The 13854-nt window shown below is 39.4% G+C and overlaps 1 protein-coding gene across 1 annotated transcript; it reads left to right on the top strand.

Annotated features, from left to right (window-relative positions):
- Positions 1–903: 903 nt before the first annotated feature.
- LOC140243934 (protein rolling stone-like) lies at positions 904–6146 on the top strand. Its single transcript, XM_072323607.1, has 3 exons — positions 904–984; positions 4525–4784; positions 5567–6146. The coding sequence occupies exons 1-3, from the start codon at positions 904–906 to the stop codon at positions 6144–6146; spliced, it is 921 nt and encodes a 306-aa protein (XP_072179708.1).
- Positions 6147–13854: the final 7708 nt, after the last annotated feature.

Here is a 13854-nt window from a genome sequence, read left to right as displayed (position 1 = left end):
ATACAACCTGTATGTGCGAGTGTCTATTTGTTGTTTATGTATATCACGTCCCTTAATTTTTTTTTTTCCACCTCCACACTGACAAAAACGGGCTCAGGACATGTCACGGTCGTGCCCTTTTAAAAAAGAAAAAGAAAAAGAAAAACCACAATGAGGTTGGTCCACGCCCGTAATGCTTTGGTAGAATGGACACAGAGAATAGGTGACGCGAACAGGCGAATGCCCCCGAATCGGATTCCATTGCAAAGAAACTCTATGAAAGGAGTTGCCAAGAGTTTTCTGGGCATAGACCTTCGGATTGATATAGTTCTATCCACAGATCTAGGACGCATACCATGCGCCACGTACTGTGCTGTTTATGTATGATGGTCGCTTTATTGTCTTTCATTTCTGAATAGTCGTGATGATATGCAGGTTGCGCGTTGGCAACGCCCGCGCCCGGAAGGTAGTGACTATAACGCCGCGTTTTGGCGACGCGTGTTTCCATATCAACCCGCGGGCAAATCTATTATAAAATAAAATTAGGACAATTTACTCGTTGAACGTGGATGTGTGCGGAGACTGATCTACTGTTTGTTTTCAGCCCTCCTCAGCGATCTGAGTACTAGTAGTCCGAATGTCGACGTGGTGATTGGTATATAGATACAGTAGCTGGTATGTTAATGTGGCGCCTCGTATAACACGCAACACAAGGAGCTGCAGAGGGTAATGCTTAATGTGATTTACCCCTCCTTCATGATCAAGATTCTGTTAAGCCTTGCGGGCTGAGGTGGTTCTACAGCAGCATTCATTCACTCGCCAGCAACCATAGGGACAGAACGATTACTTTTATACACAGCACAACATAATCATATACCGGACTGATTCTTCTGTGGATCAAGAGGAGCAAGTTACAGAGCAGGAATGGCAACGTGTCGGGAGGAATTTAGATGTGCTTCCTTTGGCCTAGGAGGGACCAAGGCGAGCCTGTTTGTGACACCACAGGTAATAATATTATAACAACACTTACGGCAGTTCATTATATTTAGAAAATACCTTTATTATCATTTTTTCCTTTACAGATTTATTCAAAACTCGTCAACAAGTTGCTGTTCGATAAAAGAGGTACAACTTTGGTTGAGGTACACGGTACGTTGCATTGGGATCATCGCTTGGTTAAAGGGATACGGTCCAGTTTCAGTTGAGAAGGGACTACAGGTTGTTAAAATTCTTTGTTATTTCTTTTTTGTTGTTGTTGAGAAAATGACAAACCTCTATGAAATATGAAAGAGTTATTATAATTCTAAGAGGTTTATTTGAATCTCATTTTAATTGCTGTGATATCCAAAACATAGAAATCCTAATAAAAGGTGGGAGTCACCTTCTATTAGGATTGCCTTGTTTTACTTTTTTTGTTTTTTGGATATCTCAGCCAGGTCAAAACCGATTTCCATCAAATGAACTCTGAATTCCTTTTGGAATTGTATGCTCTGTATCATTTCATAAAGTGGTTTCTAAGTATCTTGCAAAAAAGTAAAAGGCGGAGCCCTCACCTCAACCAGTACTATACCATCCATTTAAGTCGCTTTAGTGCACGAAACGTTCTCTGGCCTGTCTTCCCACTATCGACCCCACTCCTTCCCCGCTCCTCTTCGTGAACGTATTATCCAATGTGTTTCTACCTCCGAAAAGATGCAAAGAAGGCCGGAAAAAACACCAAATACTTATCCACCTGTTCAAGCTGCGAAAAAGCTTACTCTATCTGGCATTACCCTTGGTAACTCATAAAAGATATGTGAGATGGTGACTCTAACCTATGATAGGAAGGTAATATGTCAGTCCCAAACAAGCAAACGTATGGAAAGAGACAGCGAGGGGAGAGAAAGAAAAAACATGACTGACGCATAAATTATCATCCCTGAATTCGCGGCTGGGCGTTATTTTAGAGATGGGAATCATAATGAGACACGTAATAATGACCACAGATTATAAGCAACAAAATCAATAAGTCACAATAAGAAGAGATGATTTCATTGATAATCAATAAACGTTATTCAGCCACTGACACGATGGCCTTCTTAGGCTCTGATACCCAGCAGTTATACCCAGTAAGCCACCATAATAACTTAATAACCCGTTCATTATTGCAAGCTGCCTTTGGCTGTACATTCCTATGATTGCGTGCCTTTTAAATGATTAGTGGCCCGATTTACGTTATTCTTCTCTGGATATATTCACCACCCAACCAACCGGTGTGTGTGCCATTTACAATGCTTCCGTGTCATATTGGACATGTGCCATTAAACTATGACAGATATTGATCATTAATCATGACGACTACACGTAGAATGCTAGTATCGTGTTGTTTTTTCAGGTAGAGAGCCAACAAACCAGAAGCCATTAGCAAAAGCAAAGCAAAACAAAGCAAGACAAGAAAAAAAAAAAGCAAGAGGAGGGGTTGGAAAAACTTTATTCCGGTATGTCATAATTAATAACCGCAAAGGTTATTCCGGTATGTCATAAATAACCACAAAGTGTGTATGTCTTTGGCTACCTCCGTATTTATCTGTAATCTCGTGATTTTGATACGAAACACTTCGTCGGTAAACAAGTGAGTCAAATCAAGTTTTATTCGTTTACTGTCTCGACGGTGAGAGTTCATCCCTCCAAAAGCTCCAAAATTAACACAATTTTATACTTTTTCGATACTCCTGCGCTTAGGGAAAATGCATTCTCGTGTGCAATGATATATTTTCGCTATTTTGTTATTATTATTATTGCTATTATTATTATTATTATTATTATTATTATGATGATGGTGATGATGATGATGATGATGATGATGATGGTGATGATGATGATGATGATGATGATGATGATGATTATCATCATCATCATCATTATTATCATTATTCATTCATTCATTCAGCATTTCAACAGAAAATCATGTTGCATGATTTAAAGGTTGTGGTGATTCTAGGTGCATATACCGCTGGTTGCCAGGGGAGGAAAAGGCAAACTAAATCACAGAGGCCTGAGGCCATCCTCCCCAACCAGTGCATGCACCCAGAATCAGCAATAATACAGCAACATCATTACATCATTAACTCAATAGTATATGCACTCAAATATAAATAAATACAAATGAAACTAGAACTTTCACTTATTATGATTTATACCCCACCTAAGCCTGAGGGTGTAAGCTCATTCAACAAAACTGATGATTTAATATGTTCTTAAAAAAAAACCAACAACTTACAGTACCATGGCCGCAGTGAATTGTTCAACGCTGTTTAAAGATGTGTTCTGCTCATTTATAATTGATCACATCTACCAAATCTCAATTCAAATGTTCATAAAACTAATAAAGTGAACAAAACGCAATGGTAATTTATATATGTTTCTTTAAAGAATGCTGTTACCGTGGCAACACAGTATCACAATCTCATGATATTCTTCTTTAATCTTTCTTCAGGATATTGTTATCATGAATACAATTATCACTGTTGTTCATGTTTCTATCAAAGGATAATCGCTATTTGGAATCGGCAGTCTTTGTCGATCTCGTACCTGTAAAGGCATGAAGATTATGATAATGACAGCTGATGAGACATTATTATATATGATGGCCATACTTAATGAACAGGCCATGTGAGTGATACCCTGATTATGGTGTTGTTTGCTGAATGACACAGAGCTACGAGGAGGAATGAGGATATGGGGAAGGTACGCAAGTATGGGGGCAGTTGTGGTGATGCTGGTGGCATAAAAATGAGGCGAAATGACGTGGAAATAATATCCGCCAACTGCGGTGGTGGATGTGGAGTTGAGATTATTGGATGGAATGCAAAATGGTGTATTGTCCAGTACTAGTATATTAAATCCAGTAAAATGTTAAGGAAAGAAATCCTATGGTCAATTGAGAATATTATTTGCGGCAATATTTCAAACAAAAGAGGGAAGGAAGAGGGTACAAAAATAACATCTTTTACGATTGTCTTATGCATGCATGACAAATAATTATCTTTATGTGTTTGTATGCATGTGTGTGTATGGTGTTCACCTCAGCTTTGGAAATTGAATTTAGATTCACACTCAGAGGCGTTATCCTTCCGTTAATGTCCGTTCTTTCCGCATACTTTACGGATATGTTTTTAGCGAGGGTTTTTCATTTCTTGGCCCAAGTCAGGTGCAGATGTCCTGGTCAAAGTTACGCCAAAATGTCATCAGTTACGAAAATATGTTCACAAACCCAATATTTCAGCCATATCTTCGGCTAGAAAGGTCATGCGAGATGTATGAAAACAGATCAACAAAATGTATGCAGAAAATGTGTACCAATAATTGAATAGATGAATACAGTATAATGCATATATAATTCTGCTATATTAGTTATGTAGCTGAGAGTCGCGGACTGGTCGAAGCCATATGGTAAAAAGGCGAGTATATATCTGTTTTAATCATTTATTGTATTGATGATTAAAATTTAGTACTCAACCATAGTACTTTATCCTTGTCTGCTTGTGTTTGTACATTATTTTACAGGCACGATGGCTTGGTATGCCCTACACATTCATTCTGTACCGAGCGGCAATTGCCATCTACCAGCTCACCTTCCTCATCCTCACCCTAGTCTTGTGGGGCGTGGAGCCCTTTTATCGACCCGTCGACTCCAAGGCCAAGTGGCTCATCTTCGTCTCTAACTGGACCTACTTGTTCGTCACTGCTTACTTCATTCTCGCGATCGTCACCAGCATTTACTGGCATTGCACCCGAAGGGGACGGGGCGACCAGGTCGCTGGTAAGTGCCTAAACTAGACGAGAGCTCATACTGATGTTTCAGTGTAGTTATATCTTATATAGGCTTACCTATATTAAAAACAAACAAACAAACAAACAAACAAACAAAGAAACAAACGAACGAACGAACGAACAAACAAACAAACAAACAAACAAAAAAACAAGCAAGCAAGGAAACAAACAAACAAAACATAACAACAGTGACAATTAAGAAACCCAGTGTCATGAAGACCGGTTTAAAAGGAATATCGAACCTAAAAACAGCGATCGTTTTGTTCTTCCTTTTGAGTGGTGAGAACGTTTACGGCATGTACAAGGAGAACGATGTGGATTATGCCGAAGAAAGCTGGTTTATCTCACCACACATGCATTCAAATAATGGTGAACTGTTTTTTTTTTTTTTTTTATCGAGCAGTCTTTTTTTTTTTTTTTTTTTGGGCAAAGAGCGCCTAATTCCGGTAGACCTGATTCCTAATGACTTATCGCTTATTGACGTGACAAAATCTTGACATTGTTGTTTCTTAACCTGCAAGCAACGTCAATAATCATTATGAAAAAAATAAAGCTATAGTTAGTACATTTTGTTGTTGTTGTTGTTGTTGTTGTTGTTGTTTAATCTTAAGACGTTTTCCATTCATAGTGAAGACCGGAAAGCAAGTGAATGTGATTTTAATGTAGATCATTATGGACTGCAGTGACTCGATGGTCACATTTATTGGTAATATTTCTCTTTCTACCAATGCTCCCATGCAGGTGACACTGAGATGGTGGGTGTGAATGGAAACAGTGAAGTGGCAATCCCTGACTCCAATGATAATACACGTCTTGAGCCACAATCCGAGGAGTCGGGGACACCGTCCACACCTTGGTATTTCAAGGTCCAGCGATATTTGCAGGTGTACGCCTGTTCGGCTTCGGTCTTCGTCACAATCCTGTACTGGGTGCTGGAGTTCGATCCCGCCACCGACTCCGTGCAAGTGTTCAGCCTCCACGTACACGGCGTGGCCGCCTTCCTCATGATCATGGACACGTTGCTTGTCGCCACACCCATCCGCCTCCTGCACATGATCTACGTCATGATCACGGCCTTCGTCTACTTCTGCTTTACCGCCGTCTACAACGCTGCGGGCGGCACCAACCCGTCGGGTGAGAGCCACATCTATTCCGGTTTCCTGGACTGGGGCAAGGCTCCAGGCACTTCCGCCATCGTTGGCGCCCTAACAGTCTTCGTAGCCGCGCCCGTGATCCATCTGGTTTTCTATGCCCTCTACCGCCTAAGATTAGCGTTTGGGTTATGCTGCGTGGCCTGCAAATACCCGGATGCTGAGGTACATAACGGTGCAGCCACAGGGGGTTTGAAAGTATAGACTTCAAGGCGTATGTTCTTACACCAGACTGTTAGCGAAGTTGGCAAGCAGCATACGATGCTTTGAAATCAATGAGAAAAAATTTGGGTATTATTGACTGGTATCTGTAACCGTTAGTCCTTTTTTGATTCTCTACAAGATCTTATCCACAGGCGTGAGTAAGGTATGACAGCAATTACATCTCACTGCATTATCCCATAAAACTTTTGACTACCTCACTAGTAACCACCGCATTAATCATCATTGCTGTTTTTTTTTTACACCACTCTTATACCTTATGCACTACTACAAATTTTACAGCTACTGCTACAACACTATACTTCTTGGATCTCTACTTTTATCAGTATACTACCACTACCAATACATCTATTCATTCATTCATTCATTCGTTCATTCATTCGTTCATTCATTCATTCATTCATTCATTCATTCATTCATTCATTCATTCATTCATTCATTCATTCATTCATTCATTCATTCATTTTTCCCGTCTCTATACAGAACTTGTAAATACAATTTTGTCACATAAGATATAAGTACATATTATATCTCAACATAGAATATTATGATAAATGAAGTTTATGGATATGCAAATGATAGGGTGAAAAAGAAAAAGCACAAAGAACATTCTGAAGTTTAGAAAACGCGGAAGATGGGGATTATATTCCCTATTCCCTCTTATGCCCAACATTTGACGTAGTGGACCTTTTTTTTTTGTAATTATCATGACCATTACTGATGTACTTAGATGATTGTACTATATGAGCACATTCTCATGGGACCGACGGGCTTAACTAATACTTAGACAACGAGGAGAAGCGCATTATTTATGGCACACAGAGGCTCGATACGTATCGAACCACAGACCTCATGACTTAACCACTGAACCGCGCGACAACATTGCTTGCCCTACAAAAGTCCCATGCATGGGAATTTTGTGCTGAGAAATCAAATGTTTTTTTTTTTAAGATGGGGTCTATAACTAGCAGAGGTCAAACAATGGCAAAACTCGTCTTGTATGTTCTACATGTAATTACACGATAATTCATATACATTTGCCCTTGGTATCCATGCATTCTTCCAATTAAAGAGAAAATGCTGAAATCCCAAACTTGCATTTTGTTGAAGTCTATTGAGTCCTCGAATTGAACAAAAATTCACAAATAAAACAAACCAAAACACTACCGAAAAACCCTCTTCCTGAATTCAAGGGGGATACTGAATAACCAGGACTCTGAATAACCAGTGGTCAATTAAGACTAATTCAAAATGGATAACGGGTTTTGAATGAGAGGAACTTCATGTACCATAAATTTGCAAAGTATAAAAGATGCACATAAAAACTGCATTCACGGCAATAAACATGTTGAGCATTTTTGCAAACTTTTTTTCGAGTTACTGATTATTTCGAAATCGATAACACAGCAAAGGTAATTGTGACTAACCTGTACACGTAAATGTCTTTCGTCCACACTTGATTTTTTTTTTAATTAGCACAAAATATACTGACTAAAATCCGCAGGATAGCAGAACCTGTTTGATTCTGTTTATGGCAGAGATGTTGATGGTTTTGTGTAATGAAATATTAGAATATGTTTGTGCAAACACAGACGACCTGACCGTTGCTTGTTTGTTTAGTTTCTTATCTAACCCATGCTCTGCTTATGGCATGAACATGAGCGTTGATTGTTCGCCGATAAAAAAAAAAGCACACAAAACTATGCATATCGGGACATCTCTGTTATGAAGATACAAACTGAACTGAAGTTGATTTTATGTGAACAGTACTTAATGAAAAAGTGTTTTCGTGATTTTGTAACTTGTGTTGAGTGTTCATGTACATCAATGCCTTTCATTAACAGCGTCGTTTGGAGGAGGCAGTGCAACATGATAATATCGTCTGTTTTAATAGAATATGAAAACTTGCAGTATAGCTAAATAGTACTTAATGAAAAAGTGTTTTCGTGATTTTGTAACTTGTGTTGAGTGTTCATGTACATCAATGCCTTTCATTAACAGCGTCGTTTGGAGGAGGCAGTGCAACATGATAATATCGTCTGTTTTAATAGAATATGAAAACTTGCAGTATAGCTAAATAGCAAAATCTGCTTTTATTTCAGTATTTTCGTGGGCGTGGACGTTATTCATGAAACGTGTTCCCTGAGGTTCAGCGACTCATCCTACTTTTATCATGCAACATTTACAAGGTTCAAACCAACACCATTGTAGCGGCATTAAGATATTTTCTTGTATGATTTTATGTCAAGATTCTATCTTAACATAAGCACACGATTGTTTTAAGCATAATTTCAAGTATGCCACCTGAAATGACTGTTATGAGAGAAAGATAGATAGAGAGAGAGAGAGAGAGAGAGAGACAGACAGACAGACAAAGAGAGGAGAGGGGGAGAGTATTAAAGGAAGAGAGAGTGGAAAAAGAGAGGGAAAATAGATCAAGAAACCATATTATGTTAACCTATGAAAACGAGACTTGTCATTCACAAACTCCAGATGCGTTTCGAAGCTTTCACATCGAATCCTCTCATTATATGTTTTTGTAGAGACAGCATTGATGGCATAAGAATCAGTGAAAAATAATGATTATTTAGCCCTTTCTGTATCAATGAGTCATAATACTGCGCAGCTTTTCACACAGTCATGTAGACAGCTGAAAAAAAAAATAAATAAACGTGACACACCGAGGGTTGAACACTTTCCCACTCCGATACGTTAAAGAGACTGTACAGTTCTGGTTGAGGTGACGATTTAGCTTTTAACATTTTGCGAGATATTCAGAAACCATTCTATGAGATGTCACAGAACATGCAATTCTAAGGGGAATCAACATTTTATTTGATGAAAATTGGTTTTGAAATAGCCGAGATATTTAAAAACAAAAGTGAAACAAAGAGATCCTAATAAAAGGCGTGGCATGTCGCCTTTTATTATTATCACCTTTTTTTATATCTCAGCCACTTGAAAACCAATATTCATCAATTAAACGTTGAATCCTTTCTGTAATTACATGCTCTTTCATATTTCATAAGAGGTTTCTCATTATCTCACTTTTTAGGAATGTTATAAACCTGAATCCTCACCTCAACCAGTACTGTACAGTCCCTTTAACGCGACATCTAATGGGCTCAGTCGGTAGCGCACGTGCCTTCGACACAAGCGACCCGGGTTCTCTCATACCTCCTTGGTTCGAGCTCGAGTCTGGACTGAGCAATGTTGTGTGTAATCATACCGTCCCATATAGCAAGAGGCAAAACACACTGTCCCTCGGATAGGACATGAAATGGAGATCCCGTGTGTGTGAGAGAGTCACAACTCATGCACGTAAAAGATCCCGCTTCCATTCATTTATCGCAAAAAACAGGGTGTTAATCCGGAGAAGTGGTTCCGCCTTATACATCCAACTGGACCCCCATGGAAGACCAGCTTAGCATAGGTGAATATGGGCTATCCAGCCATCTTCTCAGATGGAAATAACAAACAAACAAACAAACAAATAAACAAACAAACATTTTTCTGTTGATACTTTACATACTCTCGACGGATTAATCTTATTGAATAAGGGTAATTATGTGATGTCATGCAAGACGGCGAAGAATGAAAGAGGAGGGGAAAAAAAACCCGGCCACAACGCGACTCAACCCCTTCTGTGCCTGGGCCTTTGGAAATTGTAGGAGATGCTAATGTATGTAGTTTTTCTTTGTCAATCGGCACGGGGCAAAAAGAGTTAACGAATTACAGACTTTATGCGCATAAGGTTTTTGAAAGTTCACTCATCAGGGGGTTGATTCCCCCAGATATTGTTGGGGATAAAACCACTGATCTGTCACTCGCAGCCCGTTTTAGGGGAAGAGATCAGTGGGATCAGCATGGCGTACCATGTCACAGCACTATATTGCGGTAAGATGCCAAGCATAATGATAACAGCAGTACTGGAATTTGTTTTCTTGTTCATTCAGATTCATACTTGGTAAATTTATTTTATGCGAGGTTCGTGCGATCTCATGTCTGAGAGTTTTGGAAATGAACCAAACGTAGCGAGATCATGCACGTATAAGCGGTGAATGTGGTAACTTGCACGGTATTGTATTACAGAAAACGACAGGGAACAGAAGAACCAATCCGTATACGGCGATAGATTCTGATGTTGGTGCTATAAAATGCATCATTATGTAGCATTGTAGCTATCGGGTACTAGTAACTAAAAATGTGTGTCGGCAAACGTCATGGCTCTATTCGAAACGCCTTTTATCTGTTCCAATTACTACAAAACGCCTCTACGTATAACAGACGAGATATAACCGCTGTAAACGAATAAATGATTATATTTTGCTCGATTATAGGCTTATAGTTGATCCGCTGGTTCCACCACTATCTGACGCTAAATGCGTACGGGTATAAAGTTAAATTGGTAAGATGTGCTGGATCCGTGGCCTGATCATTCAGCTTCTGACTTCCAAGCTGTTGATAATCATCCGAGTATAGATATGCGCAGTCTAGCTGTCCTAGTTTGCTCGTCCGATCCTGTACCAAAGGACTATAAACCAGAGCCCTGTTGCATAAACGGTGTGATCAAACAAGTCTCTGAGTACCCAACTCTGATTGGCTGATACCTGACTTATGTTTGATTTTTGGACTTATATTTGATTGCATCTTTTTCTATGCGGTATAGGGCCGTGATTAGTTAAACACGCGCACGAACTCATCTCACGTGCGCACTATTCATTAGCCCGAATTCAAGAAGGTGGTACAAATGAAACCATGGTTTAAACCATGGACAAAAACCATGGAGCGCCAAGTGTCGTATGGAAATTATCGTTACGAAATCAGTCATTTCGTCGATGAAATGTTTATTTTGTAACGAAATGGCAACATTTTGTAACTAAATGAACATTTCCTCTACGGAATGATAATTTCGTTAACGAAACGGTCATTTTGTCGACGAAATGACCAATTTCGTAACGAAATATTCCGTGCGACACTTGGCGCTCCATGGTTTTTGTCCATGGTTTAAACCATGGTTTCATTTGTACCCCCTTCGTGAATTCGGGCCATTATGTCTGCATGTGTTGTCACCATTAAACTCTGTTACAACACGATTATATCGCATTATATCATAATTATCAAAAGTTAAAACATGGCATGATATGACATTATAATATCATATTACATTGCTTATGCCATAATAACAATTCGTCGAATGGGCGCCACATTCACTGTTTTTACTATAGCGCATCGTCATAGGCGATTTAACTTAGATTCGTGCACAAGGACTAACAAAAAAGGATACAAATTTTATACAGTGCATGTCATGTATAACTATACTGGTCTCGCACACCGTAGATGCAAGTACTATACCCTAACATCCCAGCCAGTGCTCACTCGCGATATGATATACGATTGTATCTCGTAACCTTCTTTCTATCTGATCTTATCGTCTCCATTGTCATGCTTACCTGCGCACCCAAAAACTCAACAATCTACATGATCTAGATGTTCTCCAATGATATCTATCCAACAGAAGCCATGCAAAGTGCCTTTAGTGAGAAATATCGGTACAACTCGATCTGCATGCCCGTGGGTGAGGCGGGGCAAAATCACTATCAATGTCACGATATTACATTGACTCGACTTTTCTTTTCCTTTTCATCAAATATGACAAGACCATTCGATCCACAGTGATCAATGCGGTGAAGCAGCAGGTCTCGACAATCATGACCATGGCCCAACTTTAGTTTAACAAAGACATTTCTTTCGATGAGAAAACAATACAGTGTTTAATACAGCACATACCACTTTTTATCAGAAGGTACACTGTGGAATTGAAGGCTAATGGTTTTAATTTTTCCAGCAAACAGTGGGTCTGGAACCACACGACATGGACGATGTAAAGAGCGACCCACTAGCATCAGACAGACGCTTTAGCTGTATGCAAGGTTGAGAACAAGGATGAGAATATATATATATATATATATATATATATATATATATATATATATACATATACATATACATATACATATACAAATATGTCATATATTGCTAGATAATACGCTATAATAATTACTTCGATGAATAACCACAAGAAGTGTTCAGTGTATGCTGTGATTTTCTAAATATGAGATCAGACTACAAACATGTGTGCCCTTCAAGGATACTCTGTCAGTAATAAACACTAACATTACAAAATTACCACAGCAACAGCAAATTAGAATAGAATAAGAACATAAAGTTTTGGGGGTTTCCGCATAAGAACGCCTAAGACATCGACATAATTATAGTGAAATAATATAGATCCGTACATAATGAAAACATGGCAAAATCGTACCAATGAATGTAAATAACAAGCATAAAATGTATATTTATGTGCTTGGTTAATTAGTGCTTTGACTGTAGAACAGCCAGCGCCCTCAGAGGGAGTAGCTATATGGGTTCTGTGAACACTAAAGTGATCCCTCATTCTTCGTGGGCAGGTCCTATATAAAATGTAAGATATCGCCTTCACTTTGTAACAAGCACTCACAGCAATAACAACGACAAAGTGACACCAAACAGTTTCACATAGATTTACATAAGAAAAGACAAAGTGACCACGGGAGGGGGTTTGAATGGTTTTACATGTGTATTTTCGGTCTGACAGAACGCAATCAGGAAATAAACTACAGTATTTCTACAGGTGCAATGGCTCTTTTACAAAGTCCAAAAACAAGTACTAAAGATCAGTGAAATGAGAAAAGAATTGTGCTACCAACATGCCATGGAGATATGAGAAGTCAGTTACAATTTGTACCTTGTCGTGGTTACAATATCAAAGTTGGGATAAGCCCACCCCCATCCCCCCCCCCCCCCCGCCATGGTTCATTTCACTGACCCCGTGCGTCAGGAGATAGCCACAAGATCGGATACAAGTATTTACATTGCTTTGATGAAGCATTACTCACAAGGCAAATATGAGTAAATATGTACAGTGTATAAGTTTGTTGCCGTTTGTCATCTACTCAAGCTCGCAGATTTGACAAGAGATTGCAAAAAAAAATCAAAATGCCTCAATATTTGTTGGTTAACCTCCTCACAGCAAACACCAAAAAGAAACAAGAGACCCGCGGGTCTAGCGCTCACCCGAGTATCGCAAGTTCACCTTTCACGCAGTCACTAATCTAAATTATTCACAGCTCTACCAAAATTTGACCAGTCATTCTCAAGTAGAAGATGAAAATGTACAATAAGGGCCCAAAGATCCCTTAATTATTGGGGATTGGGGCCCCCTGGGGCCCTCTGGGTGGGGCATGGTGCCCATTTTGATAAATTTAGATCCTGACCCCCTAGGGATGCTACCTGCCAAGTTTGACGAAAATCCATCATGAGGTTTTCAGGAAGAAGATGAAAATGTACAATTCAGGCCCCCATTTGGACCTTCCCAACCACCCCCCACCCCTGCCCCAAGAGGGGCACCCCTGGATCTCCTATGAACAAACTCAAACTACAGTCATTAATGTACTCACTCATAGTATTATCTTAGCTCTATAACTTCTGATTCTAGAGAAGATTTTTAAAGATTCCTTCATTTTGGGGGTTTGGGCCCCCCTGGGTGGGGCATGGTGCCCATTTTAACAAGTTGAGATCCTAACCCCTCAGGGATGCTACCTGCCAAGTTTGGTGAAAATGGGTCATGGGGTTCTAAAGAAGAAGATAA

This window comes from Diadema setosum, chromosome 2 (assembly GCF_964275005.1).
Source record: "Diadema setosum chromosome 2, eeDiaSeto1, whole genome shotgun sequence".
NCBI classification, from domain to species: domain Eukaryota; kingdom Metazoa; phylum Echinodermata; class Echinoidea; order Diadematoida; family Diadematidae; genus Diadema; species Diadema setosum.
The sequence above is the reverse complement of the archived record's forward strand: the minus strand, read 5'-3'. Positions and strand labels throughout refer to the sequence as shown.